This window comes from Rattus norvegicus, chromosome 10 (assembly GCF_036323735.1).
Source record: "Rattus norvegicus strain BN/NHsdMcwi chromosome 10, GRCr8, whole genome shotgun sequence".
In the NCBI taxonomy this organism is placed as follows: Eukaryota; Metazoa; Chordata; class Mammalia; order Rodentia; family Muridae; genus Rattus; species Rattus norvegicus.
This window is the reverse complement of record NC_086028.1, coordinates 72,888,214-72,913,648: the sequence shown is the minus strand read 5'-3', so window position 1 is coordinate 72,913,648 and position 25,435 is coordinate 72,888,214. Positions and strand designations below refer to the sequence as shown.

Genomic DNA, 25,435 nt, shown 5'->3' with positions numbered 1-25,435 from the left:
CCGTTAAGCTAGATTCAATCCCAACACCAGTAAGAAAAAGACCCAACAAAGCAGCACTAATATAGAGATTTTATTTGAACTGTATTGAGTTCTTACAGCACATTGCATGTGTATCACAACGCAACTGCACAGTTTGGATATTTGGCCGCATCATGTCACTTACACCCACATCAGCTCTGAAAGGGTGAACGCATCTGAGCCAGAAGCCCAGTCTCTCCAGGCCATGCAATCTGTTCACTGATGGGACAGTCCCTCAAAACAGCCACACAAAGTAGACAGATACAGTCTCCCCGAATGTTCCCGATCCCCCTGAAAACAGAGTGAAGTGCAATGAAAACTGGTAATTAAAAAGCCACTTGGGACTGGCAGTAACATTTAATGATTGAGAAAATGCTTAAAATAATTTTATGTATCAGAGACAAACTGCTTGTCACTCTTTCATTGATCTTAGGAATTTCCCAGACACAAAAATCTCCATTATCCAGCTCCATTAAAATGAGAAGAAAAAATGTGCTAGGTTGACCTAAATATGCCAAAACTTTTTAGGTTACATCCATGGCAAGTATAAAAGGAGCACAGAGGCTTTGCTGTAGAACTGAAGAAAAGGTCAGGAGAAACAATTCCTATTCTAAATGCAGGTTCTGGTTAGTCTGGAATGAAAAAGTGTTTTCTAGAAAGCAACATGACAGTAGCAGGTGAGAAAGACAGCAGCTGCGGCTTTAACAGAGTGGGCAGCGTATCTTCTCTACATTAGTGCAGTAAGGAGAATGTAGCTAGGAAGTCCTATGAGCCAAGGAGACTGTATCTGTCCCAACCACAGAACATGGCTGTATTACTGTATCTTTTGGTTAAGTGCCACTGGTACATAGTAAGATGAAAAACAAAATCTAAATAAAACAGAATAAAGTGTTTGGTCCAAATGGACACATCCTCACTCCCAATTTTGGTATCAAGGCTTTCTTCCTTCTGTTTGGGTTCCATTGTTAAGTGCACAGAAATAGACAGCAGCATTTGTACTGAAACCCTCACATACCAAGTAGCATATGCTAGGAGGTAAAAACCAAATGCTATATTCTACCCTCGAGGTGTCAAGTGTTCAGGATAAGAAGCAGTGTGACCCAGAGGAGGCAGCGGCCAAGGGAAAGACAACATGGGGGAAGTGGGCAGTGGAACAATAAAATCCTTTATTTTCATGCCAGGAGAGGATCAAGGTGTAGCTCCCATGTTAGCACCAGGACAACTAGGAAAAGTCAGGTGCAAAGGGTAGGGCACAATCAGCAGAATTCACAAGGGTAATCTTGCTTTTCCCTTCTCATTCTTCACAGTGCGTACCTCAAGAGCAGCCACTACATAATAGTGACAACTGCCCTCACAGCTCAGAAAACTGATTCTCACAAGACTAAGCATCGCCAGAGTTTTTCTGATTCCAAAAGTGTCTTAATCCTCAGAACTGTCCCTCTGAAACTGAATATTCACTGATGCTAGCCAACGAGCCAGATGAAAAATGCATCCAAACCTCTATTTGCCAAACCAGTCTTTGAACCAAACTCCACAGAAGATAGTGCTAATCAACTAGAGGGAGTGCCTCTAAAGACTGAGCCTTCATGCACAGACACAGAGCACAGAGGTACAGAAGAGAGTTCAACTCAAATAGGATGGGAATTCCTATCTCGTCTACTATGATCTGCTCTTTGCAGGCAGAGATGGGTCCCACTGTGACTTGGGAGTCTGGTTACCAGTTTGCCTTCCTATTGCTGTTTGAGCACTGTGCACCAGGCAGAATTTCTGAATCATCATCTCGGGACCTCCAGGAGAGAGAAGCTGGAGTCACCAACTCAGTGTGAAGCTTCCAGACTCTGGGTCTGGATCAGGACCATTACCCCAAAGTGAGGGTCTCTGTGGTAGAAAAATCTCCTGCCAAATTCAAATTCCTCTGCTCCGGTCACATGGTACCAAGGAGGATTTCTCAAGACGGTATCTTTGAGCTCTGTGTTCATGAGCCATACCAAGGAACCTTCCAGACTACACCTGAAGCAGATCCTCCCTTCAAACCTGCTAAAAATGGACAGATCATCTCCTCTGGCATTCAACTGGAAGCTGTAGCAATGGGTTTCTTCAGATGTTGGCTCATGAGCTCCCTGGCACGAGACACTTGAATGTGCTCGTAACATGAGTTACAGACGAGAACTGGGTCATAGAGTTGCTGATCGGGAATGGGCAGCTTAAGGTGGCAGCATCCAGCACAAAATACGTTCCCACAATTTCTGCCAAAGTACAAAGAGGGAGGAGCTTGTCAGAAATATCCATGTTTTGAGAATGAATAATAGTCTAAAAGGGTATTCATAAATAAAATTATTGGATGTAAACAAAAATACTAAGATATTTCCATTTTCAAATTAATTTAGTTCTATACAAAAACCCTACATTATGAGTAAGAATGAGGAGGTGCAACAAAACAAAAAACCCATCTTACCTGCAATGATGCCTTCGTTTGGCCAACCAGAATTCACAGTCACAGTTATAGCAGTGTGATGCCATATGGTCTGGAACCCAGCGAGTCACCTACCAGAAGGCACAAAGGAAAAGTATAGGTCCATGTCCAAAGAGGACAACAACACTGCGATCCAGAAAGTAGCCCAAGGGAGAATGACCAGGATGGTTTTTATGGCTGGTCACTACTTGCCTACAATGATGGTATTTATCTTGGGGGAGAGTTCAGGCCACAGTACGTCATTCCTCTCTGAGAAAGATAACCCACTGGCTTGCATGAAGTACCCACTACACATCTGCTCACACACATACCTCCGTCTCCTTCTTATCAACAGGTTCCCAGCTTGCTTCTGAAAGGCAGTCCTCACTGTGATCAGAGCCAAAGTCTTCAGTGTCACTGCCATCTGACTCCTTTAAACACGTCTGCAATGTAGGCAAAGACCAACATTACCCCCTTCGTTACTCGCCATTCACAGCCTTCCTTGTTACACCCTAGCTAAGTGTTGGCAAACTGTGGCCCAGAAGCCAAATCTACCCTGTTTTCCTAAATCAAGTTTGACTGGAGCATGGCTATAGTCATTCATTTATATACTCTCTATGGCTGCTTTTGTGTAACAATGGCCACACAATAGCTGTCTTATACGCAGTCTGACCCATACAACCTAGAAAAGTTTACCAAAACTTAGTTCAGTATCTAAAGCATCACCTGAACAGTAAGAAGCTATTGGTTCTGTCTATTCTCTCAGCAGGCAATGGAAGTACTTGAATGGATTGAAGGGAAGTATCCACGAGAACAGCAAAGGGCAAGATAGCTCCTAGAAGCTCCCTGAAGACTACAATGCCAGAGTCTAAAACAGCTAGGACAGTAAAGCCTAGACGTTCTTGCTATCCCTCACCTGGACTGTTTTAAAACATCCCAACCAAGCCAGGAATAGGGACACATGCCTTTAATCCCAACACTTGGGAGGCAGAAGCATCCAGATCTCTGTATAATCAAGACCAGCCTGGTCTACACAGAGAGTTGTAGGACAGATAATGCTACATAGAGGAAGCCTGTCTCGAATAAATAAATAAAAAGCCCTAGCCAGTCACCTAATCTGGGTCTCGCTTGACTCATCAAAAGGTACTCAAGCTGATCCTCCATCAGCTCTTCGTTGTTACTATCGGTCTCCGTTACAATCCCAGCACATAATGTGCCGCCCACGTACACACATTCACGCCCACACACGCCCCACCCCTTTGTTAAGTCACGTCACTGGAGCACCTACTGCCTCCATGCTTTTGAAAAGGCTATTTCCTTCTCACTGTCTACCTGGCTAACTGTCACACATCCTTCAGCACTCAGCCTAAGCAAATCTTCTCAGGAGAGCCTTCCTTGCCTGTCGGTTCCTAACACTCAGAAAAATCGTTGTTTACTCGTCTTTCATCACCATGGGGGTGCCTAACTCAATGACAAACAAAGTACCCAACGAGTGCTAATGGACAGGTGGGACTTGGTGAATACTTACAAAGTCATCCTCATAGTCCATGGGGGGCTCTGCTGGAGGGGCACAGCAGTGACGAATGTCTAGCCTCATCTGAAGCTCTCGAACCTGTCGACGTAGCTGTTCTACCTCTTGCTTGTACCCTGCTTCGATCTGCCGTAACCTATGTTGGATCACATCCGTGGGAAAGGGGAGTCCATCATCATCCAGGTAGAGAGGAGGCACTGGAGAAGGGCAGCTCAGAAGAGAAGGCTTTGTGCTGGAGACTTGCTTTGGATGACTGGAAAACCACATCCGGTTGTTCTTTCCTCCTGGGCCTGTACAGTGTCCATTGGAATGACTAGAGCAGACGGGCGACTTCATCCCTTCTCTCTGAGCCCACTGGCCCCCAAAGCAGGGCGCTGCAGCTCGGATATGCTTATTGCTCGGCCTCTTGCTACAACAGCCATAAGCAAGCAGCCGCCGAGGAGTGGTCTCTCCACTGGGGAATGACGTCATCATCCCTTGGAAGCTGTCCCAGTTTGACCCTAAAAATGAGAACTCACTGATCTGGCTCTGAGAAATTGGCTTTCGGGCCAACTCTAATGGCATTTTCCCAAAGCGAGGATTTTCCACCAACTGCCCATTTTTACTTCCTCTCTTGCCAGCATCTTCCTTCTTATAGATCAGATCCGACACAGAACTAGGCTGTTCCTGGTAGGAGATACCTGCCATAGACCCAGGGGGATCTTGGCTGATGAGGTCAGTATTTGGCTCTTGAAGAGTTTGGCTGGCAGCACTTGGTGGGTTGCAAAGGCTGCCCTGACCGTGATCTGGAGTACACCTGATGGGCACAGCCTGCATGGAGTCTAGATGGGGCTGTTGGGGAGTACCTGTAAAGGAATCCTGGGGAGGCTCCCCAGGAAAATCACAGGCTCCTCCACACTTGCTGGAAACATTGGAGAGTGAGCTGGTAGCTTCCTTCTCTGGACACTGTTCAGGTGGCTTCCCTAAGCCATCAGAAGTCCTACTCTGCTCCTCTCGGGCTGGAGGGCCCGGGGCCAGTGCTTCAGTTTCTTCCAGGACTTTGATCTCAGAGGTGTTCTTCATTTCCCAGGACACAGAAGTATTAAGCAACTTATAACTAAGAGAACAACTTTTGTGACCCTTGAAAGGTTTATTGCTCAAGTAGTCTTTCTGGCTACTGGGCAGAGGAGGAGGAAGGCCCACGTCTCCCACAGTCAGCTGTGGGCTTCCGACTCCAGATTCTATGACTGCCTCTGCTCCTTCAGGATTGCTGTGCCAGGGCTCCAGGCTGACTCTGACCTCCTGACAGTGGTTATTCAGGTTCGGGTCACTGGAAGTACGAGTGAGGGGGCTGCTTGTATCACAGGCAGAAAGAAGATCATCCATGGATCTGGTTTTAGGTAACCTGAAATGGCAAACAGAGAGCCTCCAGGTCAGTAGAGTACACAATTAGGTCATCAGAGCAATATCAAAACTGATGTTGACAAGACATCTAATATTACAAATAACTGAAGTTCACTGGGAGTCTACTCTGCAAAAAGCCTAAGACATACTCATCTTCCAGAATGCTTATCTGCCCCCAGTTCCTGAAGTTGTCAACATACAAAATCATCCAAGACCATCTCAAACACTTTGATGGTTTCCATTGCCTGCCATGCTGATGCACCTATGTAAAATCTGTGGTGGATACTGATTCTGAGGCTTGTATATACAAAGCACATGCTCTGTCACTAAGCTATACCTTTAAGCCTACTGATGATTCTAAATCCACTACTGTAGCCAGTACCACACCTGAACCTCAGACCACTTTCTGTCACAGTCAGACAAAGACTACAGGTTTTGGAGCTAAAAGACATTGGCCTTCACAGTGGTTAACCACCAGAAAATGCATTATTTAACCTCTCCAGTTGTTAATGCTATACCTTAGAGAGATGCCAGAAGGCTTCAGAACTTAGGCAGCTAACTACACACTTATCAGTCACAAACTCATCAAGAAGGCATGACTTCTCAATATACATTTTTTTTTCAGACTTAGTGGCAGTGTGTCCCTCCAATTTCTCAGAACCTCATGGAAACTTCCAGTAGACATCACTCAAAAAACTCAAGAAGCACTCCTATTCACCAAATGGTTGTCCTCATTTCTATTGCAGTACAAAACCTTTAGAGCAATAAAAACCTAGGGAAATTGTCCAGGAAATAGGAGACACATCACTGGGTTCTTCTCAGAAGCTTTACTCAGTTCTCACAAAAAAGCCTTCCCATGCCAAGTTATATAATATAGCTTACTCTAAATACTTACTTTTGATATTTATTATAGTACATATAATATTTTTATATTTGATTTTACTTTTGTGATCAATTGTGTGTGTGTGTAGGCAAACATGTGTGCATGTGTTGACACTGGGAGTCTTCCTCAGTCACTTTCCAACTTATTTGAAACAAGATCTCTCACTGAACCTGAGGCTTGCCAATTTGGCTACACTGGCTGGCCATCGAGCCTCAAGGATCTCCTTCCTGTCTCTGCCCCCAGAGTCAGGATTGCAAGCACAAGGCACAAGCCTCTGCACTTGGCATTTTACACGGAATGAGATCTATCTCATAGCCAGGGTGCACATCTCAGCTTTGGAACTTTCCAACCTAACTTCCCTAACCTCACTTTCCTCATTTGTGGCAGAAAGTTAAAGTGCCTACATCTTAAAGCCACAGTAAGGGTTGAACAAATAATCCCTATCAAAGCACGGTGCTATCAGCGTACTATTTACTTGTTTCTCTCCCTCTAGCAACATTTTGAGGTCAGGCCTGTGTCTCATTTGAATACCCAACACCTAACACAGTAGTAGGCTAGTAATATAAGAAATGAAGAAACAGGCTTTAAGATCATGTCAAGTGTGCACTAGCAGGGTGCCAACTGAATAGACTAGGTCAGTAGAGCTCAACAGTTGGCATACAACAGATTGTGCTTCCAAGGGTCATCCAAAACCTACTGAGAATGGAAGAGGAAGGCCTAAATACCTGTAGTCCCTCTGACCACAATTTTTTTTCTTGGCAGAGCTGGTGATTAAACCCAGTCTCATGCATATGATCACCATTGACTGAACTATATACCCCAGTCCAGGCCCCCATACTTTTAAAAAGTTAAAACTGACTTTGTCTTCTTTTGCCTTATTTTTTATTATAGAAACTTTCAACTATATAGAAGAGCGTGACTCCCATGCACCCTTTGAAATTCAAACAATGGGTTGGAGATTTAGCTCAGTGGTAGCGCACTTGCCTAGCAAGCGCAAGGCCCTGGGTTCAGTCCTCAGCTCCGGAAAAGGAACACGGCAGATGAAATTCAAACAATAACAGTGTGTCAACCTTCATAGCTGCTTCCTATGTGCACCAATAAGGATGGAAAAGACAATAATGCTGGAGGACTCTAGAAGTGAGCTAAGGCAGCCCACATGGTCAGGGAAGGCTACGAAGAAAGCCCAGACCTTGGACTGGGTATAAAACCATTTGTTGGACTTTTAACAGAAGAGGAAAGACAGGGGGATGATACCTTTGGTCTGGGAAGAGGTATAACCAAAGGAAGTCAGGTCAGTTGTTACAGAAACATTTAAATCTTTCATCAGTTAGCCCTCTAGAACTAACTTTCTCCATATGGGCTGCTTTGCAATATACCTCTCTCACCTCTGCTATCAATTGATACTTCAATCCCATCCTCCATGGATCTCTTCTTTCTCTGCAAACTGGATTGTCTTCTCAACCTTTCCTTGGGTACAGATGGTATGAATGTTCTGGACTTAAAACTTTAAGGCTTGTGAGCCTGTCTTTGACTCTGAAGAGACTTTGGATCTTCTGCATTCTGCACTTTTAGTCTCCAACTTTCAACCAACCCCATAGTCTACTGAAAATGTCTCTATTGTATTTCTGAATATATTCCTCTTTTCCAGGAACTTTTTATAAATAAATTACAGATGTGGTTAGTCCTATGCCTCTACCCAGCTCAGTGGTAAGTTCTCCAGATTTCCAATACTAATAGCTCATAATCACTTCCTATGCTATCTTACTACTGACACCTGAATCAAAATTCAGTTGTAGTGATGATTCAGTAGTTATGAGCACTTGCTATTCTTACAAAAGACCTTGGTTTGGTCCCAGCACCTACATGGTAGCTTACTTCAATTCTAGGGTATTTGATACCTTCTTCTGACCTTCTCTGGCACCAGACGCATATGTGACACACAAACATACGTGTAGGCAAAACATTCATACATATAAAATAAAAACAGATCTTTTAAAAAAAATACATATATAAAGTAAGCTCTGCACTGTGGCCTACAGCCTGCAATACCTTGTTTCTTTCTATCCCCTTTTGATACACTTTGACTTCAGTCCCAGCACTCAGGAGGCAGAGGCAGATAGACCTGTGAGTCCCAGGCCAGTCAGGGCTACATAGCAAGGCCCTGTCTCAAAACGACAAAATAATGTCCTTGTCACCCTCTACTAGCCCTCGAGTTACTTTTGTGTTTTGTTTTCTTCAAAACTATCTTTTATATATCTGTTCCTTTGGCCCTTTCTCCCATAAAACCGTTAATATACTCATAATTCCCTTTATCCCAAGCATTTATTTATCCACTTAAATATTTGCTCAAATGCTTCCTAGGGCCCAGGGTGGTGGCGCATACCTGTAATCCTGGCACTTGGGAGACTGAAGCAAAAGCATCAGGAGTTCTGGGCCAGCAATAGCTACACAGAAGACCCTGCCTCAAAAACGAAACCTCACCTGGGACACAAAAACAGCCATAGTTCCTATACAGGCCCTTCATAAAAATTTCCAATGTAAATCAGCCCCAAACGATCCTTTAAAAATTTCTTCATAGTTTTAAGAAAAGGAAAACCACTGAAATCTATCCCATGACAAGGCCTTGGCTCAAAAGAACCTAAAATCAAAATTTTAAGATGGACGAGTTCTTCATTATACCTTATAATATTCAGTCAGGAGACTTCAACTTCAAAAGCTTCAGCTAATAATCAAATATCACTGTTCAAATTTTGGAGCATAGCATGCCTATAATTGCAGTATTTAGAAGACTGATCCAGGGGGGCCTGGAGAGATGGCTCAGCGGTTAAGAGCACTGCTTTCCTGAGTTCAAATTCCAGCAACCACATGGTGGCTCACAGCCATCTGTAACGGGATCTGACGCCCTCTTCTGGTGTGTCTGAACAAAGTGACAGTGTATTCATATGAATTTAAAAAAAAAAAAAAAAAGACTGATTCAGGAGGCTTATGATTTTAAGGCCAGTCACACTGAACAGTGACACAGTGAGACAGTCTTAAATAAAAAATCCTTTGAATGGAGTACTTCTGTTTCCAAAAATTAAAAAAAAATTCTGACAGAAATGCAAGCACAATATAATAAATCAGACACTTTCTACAGCCCCAAGTGAAACTGTGCACTTAAATTGGCTTAGATAGCAAAGAGAATGGGTGTTTTACCATAACTTACTCACATGCAGATGCTCTCTACAACATTCCCTGCAACAATCCTGAAATGATCAGAGCAGGCAGAGAGGAACCCAAGCCTTTAACCACACTGCAGCCATAAGAACAATGAAGGAGGGCTGAGTGTGGGACACTTGCCTTGTATACACAAAATTTGATTTCTGTCATTACAGAAAATAATATGACGAGGGAAATAAAAACAACAAGGTGTCTTTTATGTGTTGTCATGGAGCGACAGCCGGACACAAAATGTGAACCTCCAGAACAGTATACAAAAAGTGGGGAGTTGTTTATAAAAACAAGGTGCCATAAAGGCAGGAGTGGCTGCATCAGTCTTTACAGAGGCTAGCCAGGAGAAACTGCACCTGAGGGCTTGGACTCGTGATGTTTCTAAAGAGATAAACATCTGGATACACGCCTACTAGTGTTAACAGCTTACACCGGTGAGGAAAAGAACCAGGAGGAAGATTTCATTTTCTTTGATAGTGCTTGTCTTTATTTTTTTTAAAGTAACATGGATTACTAGCGTAATTCAAGCCACCAACTCTCTTCCCCTAGATATTCAGCCAGAAGAGAACTTGACAGCCTACTTTAGATTTGGCCTTTTACTGACAGAGAAGTCTATCCCCTACTGGGAAATGTTTCTCTGAGAGTGAAATGCTTCCAGAGGTTACTGCTGGATAGCACCAAGGTGCCTCCTGAGTGTGATTTCCGTATGCCATGTGAAAAAATCCCCAGCATCCCACAGACCTTGCGAAGAGCCCTTTCCCTATAATTCTCCTCTCTTTTGCTCAAGTATCACAGCAGGTGAGAGCAGCACCTAAGAAGGTGGAACAACTTAGTGAAACCTAGAACACAGTGATTCCAGTCTAGCTCCCAGGGCTAGCTTAAGTGACTGAAGGAAGTTGTTTCTAAAAAGTTCATTAAAACAGAAGAAGGGCCAGTGAGATGGCTCAGTGGGAAAGGTGCTTGTCACCAAGCTTAAGGACCAGAGTTCAATCCCCCAAACCCACACTGGGTGGAAAGGTAGAATCAACTCCTGCGAGTTTTCCTAACCTCTACCTGTGTGCTGTGGCCTGTGCAAGCATGCGAGCACACACACACCACACACACCAATAAATACATGTAAACAAACAAGTAAGTAACTTGGAGGTGAAATAGAACAGGAAGCAGTTACTGCTTTCCTTGTTTTTTTTTTTTTTGTTTTGTTTTTTTTTTCTTTCTTCTCACCTGTCCAGAGAACGACCAGAAAATTCCTGGCTCTGAGCCACTGGGGAAAGGTAAAGATCCATATTCTCCTCTCCAAGGGTGCACGGCGATGACGCAGGCAGGTAAACAGCTGTCCAGAGGTGCAGGGCCCGGACGTGACACACGGGATGTAGGACCTGAGGAAGCAGCCGAATGTTATTGTTTTAGGGGAGCCCTTGGTTCATTTTCTTTCCTTGAACAATTGGCTAGAGTTCTTCTCACTGACTCCGCCTCCTCTCCCTGTAGGATTTCCAGCAGGGGAAGGGCGCAGCCTTACCATGTCTGACCCAGGTGTGTAGAGGAAGTTATGGAAGTTCTTGTTGCCAGCTCGCAGGAGTGCCCACACCGAGCATGTCCGTTTATAGATGTTGCGCTTCTCTCGCTCGCAGGGGTTGTTGGCCAGGAATGTGCCGTAGAGGCAGGAGTACGTGTGCTGCACCAGTTTTACCTAGGAAGCCAAGATAAGTGTGAACCTGAGGCCTTCAGGACACCGTTCTCCAACCCCAGCCACAGGCTTTAGGACTCACCAGAAATGCTTCATTGAATTCAAACAGGCAGGGGAACTGCTTAAGCAGCTGATGTACAGAATCAAGCCACTGGAGGAACACCGGACACTGTTCATTTTGGTCCTCTGCATTTTCCTGATGGCCACAGCGATCTCCAAACTTGTGCCCAAAATCCAGCCAATCAGACTCCACTAACACTTGGAAGCCCTGTAAAAAGAGAAGTCTAAACACAGGCAGCTCTGGAAAGGTTTGGGCCCAGATTTCCAGGAGAATGTCCAAAGGTGGGGCTAGCAGCTGTAAAAAAGTCTAACCCTGGAAGAGGACTCAAAGGTACCAAGTTCTCTACTGAAACATTCCCTAGACACTTCCAGAGAGCCCGACACCATCCCTCTTCCCTCACTTATGTTGTTCTTTACAACTAATCCCTTCTTAGTACCTCCAGAGTCCTGTAATACGGATCCAGTAGTATTTTGGCCAGGGCTACAATCTGTGGCGTACGATCCCAGCCATCAGAGCAGTGCACCAGCACAGGCCGGCCTTCCCGATCTACTGTATTGGCTACCAACACAGCCGCTTTTAGCATCACTGACAAGTGCTGTAGCCATTTGGTACTCTCCAGAGCCGACAACCAGCTGTGCAAGAACAGAAAGAAATGGAATCACTGTGGTTCTGGGGCTACCACAGGTCTCTGCCCCCTCAGCCAGCTCTATCCGACAAAAGCCCCAGTAAGGGCGGGAACCAAGAGTTTAACTCATGACCTTTCTGCCACGAAATATCTGACAGAGAGGTAGGGAAATGCGTCACAGAGAGGTGAGAGCTTCTTAGAATCAGAAGAGGAACTGGGAAGGGAAGTGTCACATGCTTTCTTAGCCATGTTTCTCCCAGGTCTCTGTTCTCTCTGTAGGACAAGGATCCAGAAAAAAAGAATCTGATGGCCTACGACCATGCCAAAGCCATTCAAGGAGTGAGTGGCAGTGCTCTTGGAAGTGGTGCACTGCCCAACTCTGCTCAGACACTGAAGTCCTTAATCTTCCCATCTCCCTTCCAAATCCTCTATGAATGCGCAGTACTGGCTAAGGCACAAAAGTGGCAGCCATGGACTCTCAAAGAGAGCACCTACTTGCTGGGATCTGGCATCTGGCTACACACAGCCCGGAGGTACTGGAAGCTGTTCCGGATGGCATGGATGTTGGCCATTCCCATAAACACGACCTCACAGTTCGGATAGTATTCTGTAGACGGGAGGAAAGGGGAGCATACAATCATGTCCTGGAAACAGCCACTCATGACAAGAACAATCCCAGTGGACAAGAGAGCTTCCCTGGCAGGACAGAACACTCCAGGATAAGCAACACCAAATCCAAATCGCCCTTTTACCTCTGGAGACTCAAGAGCCACTACTCAAGCAGTAAATGTAATCCCGAGGCAGCAGCACTAGGGTTAACAATATAAACTCTCAACAAACGGTAGCTGCTCTGGGCCAACAATCTTCTTTAAGAGCTAAGACTCTGACAGCCTTTCAAGGTGTGAATTGTCCTCATTTTACAGATGAGAAAATAAAATTAGGAGGGAACTTATACTTCATAACCATGGCTCCTAAGTGGCAGAACCCTGGATCCAAGCAGGTTTGTTTGGCTCTTTCAAACACTCAGGCTGCCCCAGGCCCCCGACCCCAGAGTGACTGTGACACTGAGTGATCACAATACCTTCACATTCACAGCCTCCACCCTTGGCCCGGTTGGCCACTGCTGCTGTGTAGGACCGTGCATCCAGGATCAGCAGTTTTTGGGGGGCTGCTGTGCTCTCTACCCCAGAGCATGCAGTCAGAGAAGAATCTAAATACAGAGCAGGAAGAGAAGTCTCAGGGTCAGCTCGGCAGTGGCCCAGCCTTGGAGCACTCAGATCTCCACCTCCCAGGAGGCAGGGACCCACGCTCTGTTTTATCACCTTTTCCTGTGGTTTCACTGGGGACTTCCTAGGAGCCATCAAGGATGGGAGGGGAGGGGAGCTAGCACTAAGGGCACTAGCACCACCCCCGCCTTACCGAAATCCGTGTCACATGCCTCGCTGGCATCATTAGTCCCAGCACTGAGGGAGCCCCCACTGGCCCTGGTCCCTGGGTCTAAGGCGCAGGCTTTGGCAATGGACGTGACGAGGTATTCATCATCAGCATTGCGCCAGCCCCACCAGCTGATCTCAGGCTGGCTGCAGCGGGCAATGGCAGCCCCGTTGCGCAGGTGTCTGACAAAACAGAAGAAACCATAATGCCCTTGGTATTCCCAGCCTCCAGAAGCCTACTGCAGAGACCTCATGGGGCCAGAACAAGGTCTCCAGAGCCAGCAAGGGCTACCAGCATATCTAGGTCATGAAAATAGCAACCCAAAGCCTTAACATCTCTAGACCACTTTATAGTTTACAAAGTGCTATTCACACACATTCTTCTGAAATGGCTCCTATATTCCCACTGTGACCTTGACTCATCAGATCTGCACAGTACCTGTTCCAAAATGCACCAAGAGACCAGCCTGAGTCAAGAGTGCAAACCACACTAACCCTCATGGTTACAACAACTACCTGTCTCAGTTTATGTAGCATTTGTTTAGCTCTGGCTGGCCCAGAGCACACTAGGTAGACCAGGCTAGCCTCAAATTCAGAGATTCCCCCTGCCTCTGCCTCACACTGCTAGGACTGAAAGTGTGCACAACCACATTCTGCTTATTTATGTACACTCTTATCTAGGAATTGGCCGACTTTCCACTAAAAGAAAACAGCCCAAATTTCTAGCTTTGTAAGTCACAACCAGTCTCTGCCATGTACTAATAAACAGCCGTAACAAAATATGCAGACACGCGTGGAACTCCAGCACCCTAGAGGGCGGCAAGAGAATGGCTAATAGAAAGGCCTACTGAGGCCTTACTCCAGAAATAGGGTATAGGCCTGACTAGGTCTTCAGGCCAGCTTGCCAACCTCTTAGTAAATGCAATCTCTCTCTCTCTCTCTTTCTCTCTCTCTCTCTCTCTCTCTCTCTCTCTCCTCTTAGTAAATGCAATCTCTCTCTCTCTCTCTCTCTCTCTCTCTCTCTCTCTCTCTCTCTCTCTCTCATACACACACACACACACACACACACACACACACCAAAAACAACAGACAAAAAACCAATTTCACTAAAGCTTTATCTTTGGGAGTAAAATCTGAGATTGTGCCTAAGGTTCTAGTAGTAGTGGCAGTGGCAGTGGCAGTGGCAGTAGTAGTTTTTATGTATGTTAGTGTTTTGCATAGACATATATGTGTCTGTGTGTCCCTGTGGAGGCCAGAAGGGAGTGTCAGATCTCCTGGCGTTACAGATGGTTGTGACCTGCTGTGGGTGCTGGTAACTGAACCCAGGTCCTCTGCAAAAGCAGCAAACACTCTTAACCACTGAACCATCCATCCCTCCAGCCCTGAAGATTCTTATCTACAGTAATTCTTGTCACTTCCCTACAAGGTGCCACCCTTTCCATTGACTGCCTACTCCCCATCCCACCCCGCCTCACCTGTACACCACAACAGGGATGCGCTTCCAAGAGCGGAAAGAAGCCACATTCTCCAGCTCTTTATCTGTGATCCACACAGGAACCAGCAGCTTCTGGGGGTAGCTAGGGCACAGCCTGAGAAAAGATGGGGGAGGGTGTCCTGATCTCAATCTGGAATAATGATCCTAGGCTTTGCAACAATAGGGACAATTTGAGCCCTCCGCCCTCGTGGACCCAGAAGCTGGACATGCTACATCTCACTGAAACATAAAGTCTGGGTGTTTTGCACCCAGCCCTGCACCCTTGTAATTACTTGTAATTGCTGTTGATATGCGAGACTCTCCAGACATTCTGCAGGTCAAAACCCATCCTTGCGAGCTCGGCCTCCTGTCGACATCGGATGTGCTCTCCTGCAACACAGTCCCCAGCCTGTCAGCTTCCCACAACACCAACACCCAGGGGTAAAGGTGGCTGAGAGCCATAGGCTAACAAGCAGATCCCCCTAGAAAATGGCCTGGCCTCACCTGGCTGACACAGGTGGGTATGCTGATCCTCCTCAGTCAGCCCCAGGCACCAGGCATGGTAGGCAAAGGCAAAGAGATCCTCGGGCTTGGCAGGTCTTGCTGTGGCCCGGCTTAGCCTTGAGAGCCACTCTTGGCACTGCTTGAAAGTGGAGAAGTGGCACCTGCCAGGCAAGAAGCCACAGTCTTGGGTGAGGCAAGGGGTAGACAGGCCATGGGGTTAAGAGTCAAAAACACAGCTTAAAAAAGGCTAAGAAAGAAAGGAAGCTGCAGAGCAGGAGGTAAGGAAGAATGACTCTGGGGGGAGTAGAGGGGACACTGGCACTGGCACCTAAGAGTTGTCTCTTGTGACGATTCTTTTTTTTTTTTTTTCTTTTTCCGGAGCTGGGGACCGAACCCAGGGCCTTGCACTTGCTAGGCAAGCGCTCTACCGCTGAGCTAAATCCGCAACCCCTCTTGTGACGATTCTTATGGCCATCCTACCAGCCAGTGCTACCTCCTTTGAGGCACACGTCCCGCTCCCAGCAATCTTACCTCCTTGTTTTTTCTCCTTGGCAAGATAATGTCTTTTCTGCCTAGCCACACCCTACTGATGTTTTAAGACAGTTTCAGTCCCACCTCTTCCTTGAAGCCTTTCCTAGCTTACTCCTCAGTCTCTCCTCTCTTGACTTCTAATGTGCCTGGAGTGTGGAGGGGATCTGGGCAGCACAGGCGTGCCTTAAGCAACTCGACATTCTTTTTCACAAAGGAAAAGAGCAAAGGGGTTATCACAGTCCACCAGAGACCTGGCCTTCTAAGCACCTCCCCATCCTCCCAGTCCCTTTTCTCTCATAACCAATTTACAGCAAACACTGTCTACACCCAGAATCTGAAAGGATCCTCGGCATGGCCTCTTACCTGCGTTAACTACAGCAGCTTCCTGCCTAGCTGCTCAGCGCCAGCCTTGGCTTCTGTCCCTATTTTCTTCTACTTGGTTCCAAAGTAGCAGCCAGAATGGGCCCATAAAGCATTAATCACATCACGTCACATCACATCACAGCTTTGCTTAAAACCCTCCAGAGATTTCTCAGATCTCTCAAAATCAAGGCCAAGGCCAGTCACTGCGACCTCTGCCCTCTTGCCTCACATTCCACTCCCCTCACCCATATGTACTCTTCCAGCCACACGAGCTGCACTTTGCCATTCTTCTGCTATGCAGGCACGGGCACACACCTACTTCAGAACCTTTGCACTCCTCATAGCCCTTCAGCACACCTTTCCCTCAGATACCAGCTTGGTCACGTTCCTCAGATCCTGACTCCAGCCACCCTTTATCTCCAGTCAGCTGGTTAAAGCTAGTCCAGTCACCCTTTATCTCCAGTCAGCTGGTTAAAGCTAGAACCTGCTAAAACTTTTCTTGATTTTACTTTGAATTTTACACTTATCATTTAAAGTATTTCCCGTATTTACTGCAGAGCCTCCCCGCTGGAGTATAGGCTCCTTTAGGGCAGGAGTTTTTGTCTGTGAGTTCTTGGATGGAGCTGCAGTACATAAACTGTGGTGCAAATTGCTCAATAAACTGACATAACTTACGTGAGAGCACTGTGCTTAACACTAACCCAGGGGCTCATACTCATTACCTCAAGTAGTCCTCACAATGGCTCCATCCCCATTTTAGTTCAAGTCAAAATGGGTTAGCAAAGTGACCTCCCGACTAAGAACAGAGAAGTGAGATGTCACTTTTCCCCCAATAGGGAACGGAAAGTGGAGTTGGTCCTCTTACTCCAAGGGTACCCTACAGCAGAGAGGTCTGCACAAGATGAGAGTCAGAGAACAAGAACAAGGCCCCCCCGTGCTCACCTCACCACTTTAGAGTCCTTGCAGGCAATGTGCAACTGAAACATATCACGGCTTTCCACACTGTCAATCATACGGAGGGGCACCTGCAGAGGAAGAGCAAAGTGAGGTCCAGGGGCCCCCAGCCTGAGAGGTGTCGAGCCAATGAAGGGAAGGAAGCCAGCATCTACTGAGGGTCTGCTAGGGCATGGTGACCCTACCGGGTGCTTCCCATGTCACCAGTTAATACCATAAGAATCCTGAAGGCAGGAGATTTTATTCAATAAGGAGGACATCATCACTTGTCCAAGGTAACACAGAGTGACAGTGCAAGAAAAAGGGTCACATCTGCCTGGCTCTTCTAATAGATAATGCCACTGTGGCTCAAAGGTTAGGAGCACTGGCTGCTCTTGCAGAGGATCTAGGTTTAGTTCCCAGCACCCACATGCTTGTCACAACCTCTTGTAACTTCAGTTTAGTCATCTGGTCTCCTCAGGCAAAGGCACGAATATGGTACATAGACAGACAGACAGATAGACACTAACAAACATACAATCAGAATAAACAAGCTAGGCAGGGGTTCACACACCTTTAGTTCCAGCACTGGGGAGACAGAGGTAGGTAAATCTCTGAGTTTGAGGCCAGCCTGGTCTACAGGGGGGAGTGCCAGGACAACCAAGGCTACACAGAGAAACCCTGTCCTAAGAGACAGGTAAACCTGTACACAGAGGAATGAGATAAGAAATACCGAGGCCAATGGGAAGGGAATCCCAACTATTTTTCAAGTCATAATCTGGTCAAGCACTGGAACAATACCACTTTGAAGTACATGAGGACTTTGACTTTGGTGTGAGGAAAATAAGACAAGAACTTACGTTGATGACAGAGTCTTTGAACTTGATATGCAGCCGGTAGTTGGAGATTGCAATGAGGGCATCAGCTGCCCGGCCCAGGAATTCCACTCCCTCACCCTGTAGCACTGTGAAGGGTACCTGAAAAAGGTCAGAGAAGCCCTCAGCCCACAAGACAGTCTCTCCCTTGTTTTTCTCTGCAGCCCTGTTCTTTAGCAGACCCTGAGGAAAAGGGAGATGATGCAGGAGTCAAGTCAGGACGCTGGTCATCTGCTGTCCAGGAAAACTGCCTCTCCCCTTCCCTAAGGCCAAAGGCACATAATGCACAGACTGACGAACACAGGAGCCCACTCCCTTCAGAGGCCCAGGAGGAAGCCGGGGCTCTGGTATATCCTCTAAAGATTTGAAAGTCTGGAACACAAACTGGGCAGGAAGCCCCTCCCACCATGAGCATCCTGTTCCTCCTTACCTGAAGATTTTCCTCCTCCTTCACCAGTTCCTTGGGGGGGAACAGATCCTTGGCTTGGATGTACTCCAGGCTGGGGGGGCCCTCCTCACCCTGCAGGGAGGCCATAACCTTGAGTTTGCCACCCGACCTGGCTCCTCTCACTCTCCTCCTCTACCAACAAACCCACCAACACCTTCCTTTGTGTTTAACGATTCTGGCTCCTAGAGGAGGGAAGGAAGACCTGGCTTGGCAGGAGAAAGGGTGAAATAAAGTGGTACTCAGGGAAAAGTGAGCTAAGCCAAGAAGGAACTGAGAATTTGCTCCATTTAAAGAGACTTCTCCTTTGAACCAAAACTGCAAAAACCCAAGGAAGGAAGGGAACTAAGAAAGACTCCTATCAGAATAAGACAAGAGCAGGACTGGGAAAGAGACACCTGAGGCACAGGAGCCAGCTGTGGTAGCTGGATAGAGAGAAAGGAAATCAGGCCCTTCTAGCCTCTCGAGCATCAACCTGGTGGGTGGAGACAAAGAGGAGGAGGTTGGGGGGATTCGGTCCCATGCCTCTAGAGGGCCTTTGTGAATGCCTTCAAAAAGGAAGACGTGTTTTGGAGCTGAGCTGATCTTCCCATTGGGCTCTCGATGCTGATAAGCCCCCACTACCTGTCAAGCAACCTGCCCCGCCTGCTGATCTGAGGGGAATTCCTAAGGAATACCCATAGCTAGCTGAAGTCACTCTGCTCCCAAACACCAAGAGAGAAGAAAAGAGAGAATCCATGCTCAGGGAGGAAGCAGGAGACCCAAGGACAGCCAGGGGAGAGAGAAGGCCTGGCAGACACCTACGGGGGAGGGGGGGGCACGACATCTGAGAGGACAGATGGGGGAAGCTGGGAAGGAGCATTAGCCAGGGGGAGGAGGGGAAGACTGGGGATGATTCAGAGATACAGAACCCTGCAGAGGCAAGGAAGATGGAGAAAAGAGGCTGTCTGGGGGACAGTCAAGGAGAAAAGACTGGTATGTCAGGTGAACGATGGAGTATGTGTGGGAGAGGGGACTGGAGACCTAGAGACAGCTCACAAACATCTAAGCTTCTCTTTCAGCCCCATAACATCCCACACAGCCTACTAGGCACATCCTACATCCCCAAGCAAGGATATGGCGGGTGGGACCAAGATGGAGAGGAGGAGGTAATGGGATGTACCCCTGCAGGGCGGGGCCTGGAAATCTGCAGTCAAGGGCAGTGACTGCAGAGTCAGAAAGAATCACAGAATTTGCATCCCCAGTACCCGCTTTCTTGAAGCAAGTCAGAGAAAAGAGCTAACCCACTTCCCCTGTCCCTAAGGTTTGGGGTCATGCCGGGGTCTTTGGGCAGGACTGTGGGTACAGCGTGCGTTGGGTGCTCCCCCAACCCCCGCCCCAGGCCCTGGCAGGACAGGCCTGGCACTTACGAAGCAGCTAAGCATGGAGCAGGAGACGCGGGCGGTCAGGCTCATGGTCGCGGGCTGTCTGGACCAGCGCACATGTCCCGGGAGCCGCTGCGCTGCCCGCCAGCCCCGGACGCCCGCTGCATCCCGGCTGCGGGGCCCGCCTGATGCAGCTGCGGCCAGAAGCGAGCACCCTGGCGCCAGGACCCAGCCTCTGCTCCCGCGCGCCTCTCCCCTCCTCTCCACAATGGAGCGGGCCCGGCTCCGCCCTCCGGCAAGAGCGAGGAAGGGAGGGGAGCTCAGCGACAAGAGAGCCCAGGACGCCGCCAGGGAGGTGGAGGCGAAGGCGGAGGCAGAGAGGCTCCCGGGCCCCGCCCGCCGCCCTAGCTCCTCCCCACCCCGCAAACCCTGGGCGGCGGGGGAGACAACCATCACCACCACCACCACCCCTCCTGGGAACTCTAGGGACATTCTAGAGTGGGACCGGGGACCGCCCCAGGACTGCTCAGAAAGGAGAAGCAAGTCCGCCCACACCTTTTTATTTCCCATCTTTCCAGGTGTGCTACCCGACACCCTGCTTGTCACACATTTCCCACTCTCTTCCCTTCTCCCAGAGTACTCTCTAAGCTTGCTCAGATCCCAGACGGAGCGCTCTCCCCATGTTCTTCACAGCCCCCAGCCTTCCTATTTCCCTCCGAAACCACGGCCCACCACGCTCCATTCATCTGCCTCCCTGCTTTCACTAAACTTCTTTTGTCCTCTTAAAAAGAATATTGGTCTGGTGTTATCTTAGCGGTCATTCCACACTTCTGTAAGGGAAACCCTTGGAATTTTTTATTCCACCATGCCCCCTCCAAGCCCTCCTAAATTCTATCTCTCCCTTGATTCACACCACCTGATCGAAAAGAAAATCCTTTGGAAGAACTTCTTAGTCTAAGAGAAGAACTGGGATTATGGGCCACTCGAGTTACAGAAAACAACAACAATAACAAAACCCAGAAGTAGAGCAATCAATGGTGTTGGGTAGGGAGCCAAGGAGTAAGTAGTGAGTGATAAGCAGCTTAGTGTTTCCAAAAGTAACAGAAAGCTTACTAGAACTCTTACACTTCCCGCACCTGGTAACTTTCACAAACCAGGGCTTTTGTTTTAAGGCCTTGGGATGAATTTTTAATCAAGTACTTACAATAATGGCCAGCAGTGTCAAACATTACCCTAACTCTCCAAGAATGAAGGGAGATCCTGTTTCCGCAGGTGAGACTTTAGGCTTAGAGAGAAACTGTGCAGTTCTCCTAAGTAGTGGTGCTAAGAAGGAGACTCACTGTGAAGCACACACTGTTCTTGGTGCACCACCAAAACCGAAAAGGGGATGAGCTAGAAGTCCAAGGGAGCAGGGTCAGTGGTAGGCTCTCTGAAAAGAGCCTGGGCTAGTGCACACGTCACAGATATGTGTGGGTCTCCACAGGACGGGGAAAAGGAGGGAATCCGCCCACTGACTGAATTCACTGACCTGTGAGCCCTGAAAGGAACTGGAGAGATACAAAGGATGGTTCTTGTCTGGAGAGGGCTTCAGGCGTGTCTTTCTCATCTTACTGCCCTCCGACTAGGACAGAGACGGCCCACCCCCACTGACATTCAGGGCACCTTCAGAATGCTGTCCTGGTAGACATTCAGTCAGTTGTCGCCTGCAGTGGCTTAATAGACAGCAACACCTGGGGACTGGAAGAGGCCTACAGTTTGGGTGGAATCATTCCTGGGACAGCACCAACAATATATTCATGCGACCCGGCTGAGGTTCAGGGATCTGATTTTTTTTTTTTTTCCTTTTAAGACACGGGGTCTTGGAGCTGGAGAGATGGCTCAGCGGTTAAGAGCACCCACTGCTCTTCCAGAAGTCCTGAGTTCAATTCCCAGCAACCACATGGTGGCTCACAACCATCTGTAATGGGATCTGATGCCCTCTTGTGGTGTGTCTGAAGACAGCTACAGTGCACTCGTATACATACAATAAATAAACATAAAAAAAAAAAAAAAAGAAAACATGGGGTCTTTTCTGGAACTCACTACATAGACTTGGCTGAGAATCACCTGACTCTGTCCCTAAGAGATGTGATCAAAAGGCTGTGCCACCACGCCCTGAAGTTCAGGAATCTCAGATAGAAAGACTAGTTTTCTTTTTTCTTTTCTTTTCTTTTTTTTTTTTTTTTTTTCTCAGAGCTGAGGACCAAACCCAGGGCCTAGCAAGCATTTTACCACTAAGCTAAATCCCCAACCCCAAGACTAGTTTTCTTACACCAGAAAATGCATAGTTTTAACCAGGGATCAAAGAAAAGTAAGAGGAGACAGAGCAGTTCGTTAGTGTAAGAAGGAATGACCCAACACGGAGAAAAACTACAATGTCCTGAGTGCTATTTGGTGCCTGGTTTTTTTTTTTCAATCCTAAGAAACCATAGCTCAGTGTTAGAGTACTTGCCTATCAAGCACAAGGCCCCACACTGCATTCACCTGCAATCCTAACACTTAGGAGACGGAGGCACAAGTCAAGGCTGGCAGGGCTACATTTCTAGTACGAGGCTAACGAAGACTTTACAGTAAAAACCTGTCTCAAAACACCACCGCCCACCAGAAAGAAAAAGTAACAGGGCAAATGCGCCTGTTTAGGAAGTGAACAGAGTATCCCGGAGCACTGAGGCCAAGAGAGGTGGGACAGCTTCACTGAGACAGACTGCAAGATACATAGACACATAGTGGTATGAGGGGAAAGGAGTACTCACCATTCTACCTTGGCGAGGGTCCTGGCTGCCTGCTCGTCACTAAAGGAGACAGAACACAAGAGGAAAGTGTGCTGATCATTAACATCACCAGAGAATCAATAAATGTCACACACGGGTCTACCCCTGACCTTCTCTGCAACTCATTTTCCTCCATCACAGAGGATCCAGCCTCTCAGTAAGTCATCACACCAGTCAGGCAATGGAAGAAGCAACAAGTGAGACTGCCCGGTGAGAATTCCACCACAAAAGTTCCTGAGCAGAAATAAGTATCATCCAAGCTTACTCAGCAGAACCCAAGCGTTCTGATTCCCACTCCAAACCCTGCTCTTTACAAAAGAGAAGAAATGCCAACTCTGAAGAGACAAAGACTGCCCAACTGGGACTCACTTTTGGCCCTGGTAGGGGCATGAATCCACAGGGCTGTTCGGCCATTCTCTGAGTCTAGGAGTAGCACCCACCTGACCTGTTACTGGGGGCAGAGTCCAGAGCAGAGGACAAGAGGGAGAGGACCACAACCTGTGATAAAAGAGCAGCAGGGTTGGCCCGGTCCCGCTGAGCATACTTGAGACCAAGTAGGTGAAGGTTAGAGGGAGGAGGCCACACAACAGGAGCAGAATTAGGCCAATCCGGCCTGGAATCAACATCTGTCAAATGGGTCGAATTAACAAGGATTTCAAGTAAGGCCTCCTAGGCCCACTTAGGGAGCCAGGTCTGAGTTTCACTGACACTCCATGTTTGGTATGCTCGAGGGGTGTGCAGCAGAGTCCCACAGGAGGCTGCGGCGATTAAAGCCTCCATTGTGATCCTACCAACCTTCCCTCCCTCACGGGGGAGCCCGCAAGCGGCCAGCCGGAGGTGCTGCCTCACGGCTCACTGGCACGCAGCCTGAGAAACAAGAGAGAGGAAAGGAGCGACCAGGACCAGGCCTAGGAGGCCCGGGGTTTTCACAGTTAGGGACTCTGGTCTTGGGGTGGGGGGTGGGGGAGGACGCGCTAGGCAGGGAGGAGATCCAGGTGCCCAGGTTTTAGGGGCGGGGCTAAAGGTTCGGAGGCGGAGCCCCAAATGACAGAGGGCGGGACTCAGGAGAGCCGGCGAGGGCCGGGCAGGACTTGGTCGTTGTGGTTCCCAGGCTGGCAGTGCACGGGGTACAGTGACTCACCCAGGCGGCGTTCGCCCGACCCTCCAAAGCCGCGCTCTCACCACTTCCGTCTCCCGCAGCAGCTGAGGCCGCGCAGCTCGAACCCCACCACGGTCCCTTCTCCCCAACCAATCGTATCTCCAGCCTCTACCCGCCCTGGCCAATAGCCACGCGAAGTCCCGCCCTGCCCTACCACGCAGCCGCCGCCCTCACTCTCCACGCTGCTCACTGGCCCAGTGGGCAGACGCCCTCTCAGCCTGTAACCTATCCGGCACCCAGAGACCGGACGGTACCTGGAGGGAGGAGGCTTGGCGCCAGAGAGCAGACGCGACCAATAGGAAATCACAGCGCGTCCCTCTGGCAACCAATAGGAGAGGAGTAAGAGGGGTCGCAGACTACGGCTCCGGGGGCAGGAAGTACGGCGGCCTGTCGCCTACTGGTAGCGCAATTGGAGGGCGGGACATTGCGGGGGAATGTTAGCAGTCACTTCCGGTGACGACCCCGCCCTAGTGGTAGTTCTCAAGTGACCTCGCGGTGGCCCCGCGATTTAATCCAGTCGTGTTTCTGTTTCGCTGCAGTAATGCGATAATGGAAGGGCAGCTTGCAGGCTAGGAAAGGGGAAGGTCCCTTCCCATCTTTTCAGTTCCATCACTCTCGTGCTTCATCCCCTGGTCTATGGAAAAGAAAATACTTCTGGAATTTTTTTTTTAAGTCTGCGAAAGAGAAGAGTTGAGTTCGCGGACTGCTGAAGCTTGAAATGGAAAACTTGAAAGACCTTCCAAGAAGGCCTATGTAAAGCAGCTCTCGGACGGGCAGCGCTGGCGTTTCCCTTGGCGTAACTGGACTGGATCTTACGACCTACAATTGTTAACGACCGACCTTGCCGTCCTTCGAGACCTGCATTGGCCGCCAATCCTGAGTCTTTCAGCCAAAAGAGAAAAACTGGATCTGACTGCCATTAGCTAGCTGCGGCTTCCTAGTCTGTAAGAGGGTAGAGGAACAAGACCGAAGCGCCCTCCACCGGGACTGAAATCACCAGTAACGCTGGAGGTCTCGTGATCCGCGCCCCTACTAACTAAACAGAAATGGAAAAGATTCCGATTCTCGACAGATAGTGTAGGTTCTGGAGTGGGTCTCAGCGCTCAAACACCAGGCTAGTGTCCTTAGATCTTAGTTTATGAAGCACTGGAACTTTTAGTACAGTTTCTAAGTCACAGGAAACAGATACCTCGCCTGAGTTCACTGTTTCAGTTCCAGGATCTAGAACCGGGGTCTAACCTAGCAAAGGCTTGATACTGACTCTCCTTGGGGACTATGCTGTTTTGTCTCGTTTTTTCCTATGTCCCAGCACTTTAATTACAGGACTGTCAGCATTTGTTCAGTGCTCTACCAAAAACTTCATGGAATTTAGAGCTTAATTCTGCATATCTATTTACCCAAATCTGGGGAAAACCGGAAGTCAGAGGTTGCCATGTAGTTAATACCTTGATTTACGCAAAAGCAGCTACAGGGGCTGGAGAGATGGCTCAGCGGTTAAGAGCACCCGACTGTTCTTCCAGAGGAGTTCAATTCCCAGCAACCACATGGTGGCTCACAACCATCTGTAAAGAGATCCGATGCCCTCTTCTGGTGTATCTGAAGACAGCTACAGTGTACTTATATGTAATAAATGAATAAATCTTTAAAGAAAAAAAAAAAGCAGCTACAAAATGAAGGTATTATTTATGGGAAGCGTA

The 25,435-nt window shown here is 48.1% G+C and overlaps 1 protein-coding gene across 1 annotated transcript; it reads right to left on the bottom strand.

The window, feature by feature from the left end:
- Positions 1 to 50: 50 nt before the first annotated feature.
- Mtmr4 (myotubularin related protein 4) lies at positions 51 to 22,984 on the bottom strand. Its single transcript, NM_001105827.4, has 19 exons — positions 22,949 to 22,984; positions 22,562 to 22,600; positions 18,391 to 18,480; positions 17,946 to 18,062; positions 17,095 to 17,177; positions 15,259 to 15,419; positions 15,048 to 15,144; positions 14,756 to 14,869; positions 13,267 to 13,463; positions 12,929 to 13,057; positions 12,343 to 12,454; positions 11,659 to 11,854; positions 11,244 to 11,429; positions 10,994 to 11,164; positions 10,699 to 10,853; positions 3,999 to 5,385; positions 2,803 to 2,913; positions 2,474 to 2,562; positions 51 to 2,264 (listed from the first exon to the last, which is right to left on the bottom strand). The coding sequence occupies exons 2-19, from the start codon at positions 22,562 to 22,564 to the stop codon at positions 2,087 to 2,089; spliced, it is 3,576 nt and encodes a 1,191-aa protein (NP_001099297.4). The 5' UTR covers positions 22,565 to 22,600; positions 22,949 to 22,984; the 3' UTR covers positions 51 to 2,086.
- Positions 22,985 to 25,435: the final 2,451 nt, after the last annotated feature.

Excerpts from the sequence above, each read along its gene's own strand:
- Mtmr4 (NM_001105827.4), bottom strand. Across the intron at positions 10,854-10,993 it reads ACACACCTGGGTCAGACATG|GTCCTACATCCCGTGTGTCA; the intron begins GTAAGGCTGCGC and ends CTGCTTCCTCAG. Across the intron at positions 2,265-2,473 it reads AAACGAAGGCATCATTGCAG|AAATTGTGGGAACGTATTTT; the intron begins GTAAGATGGGTT and ends GTACTTTGGCAG.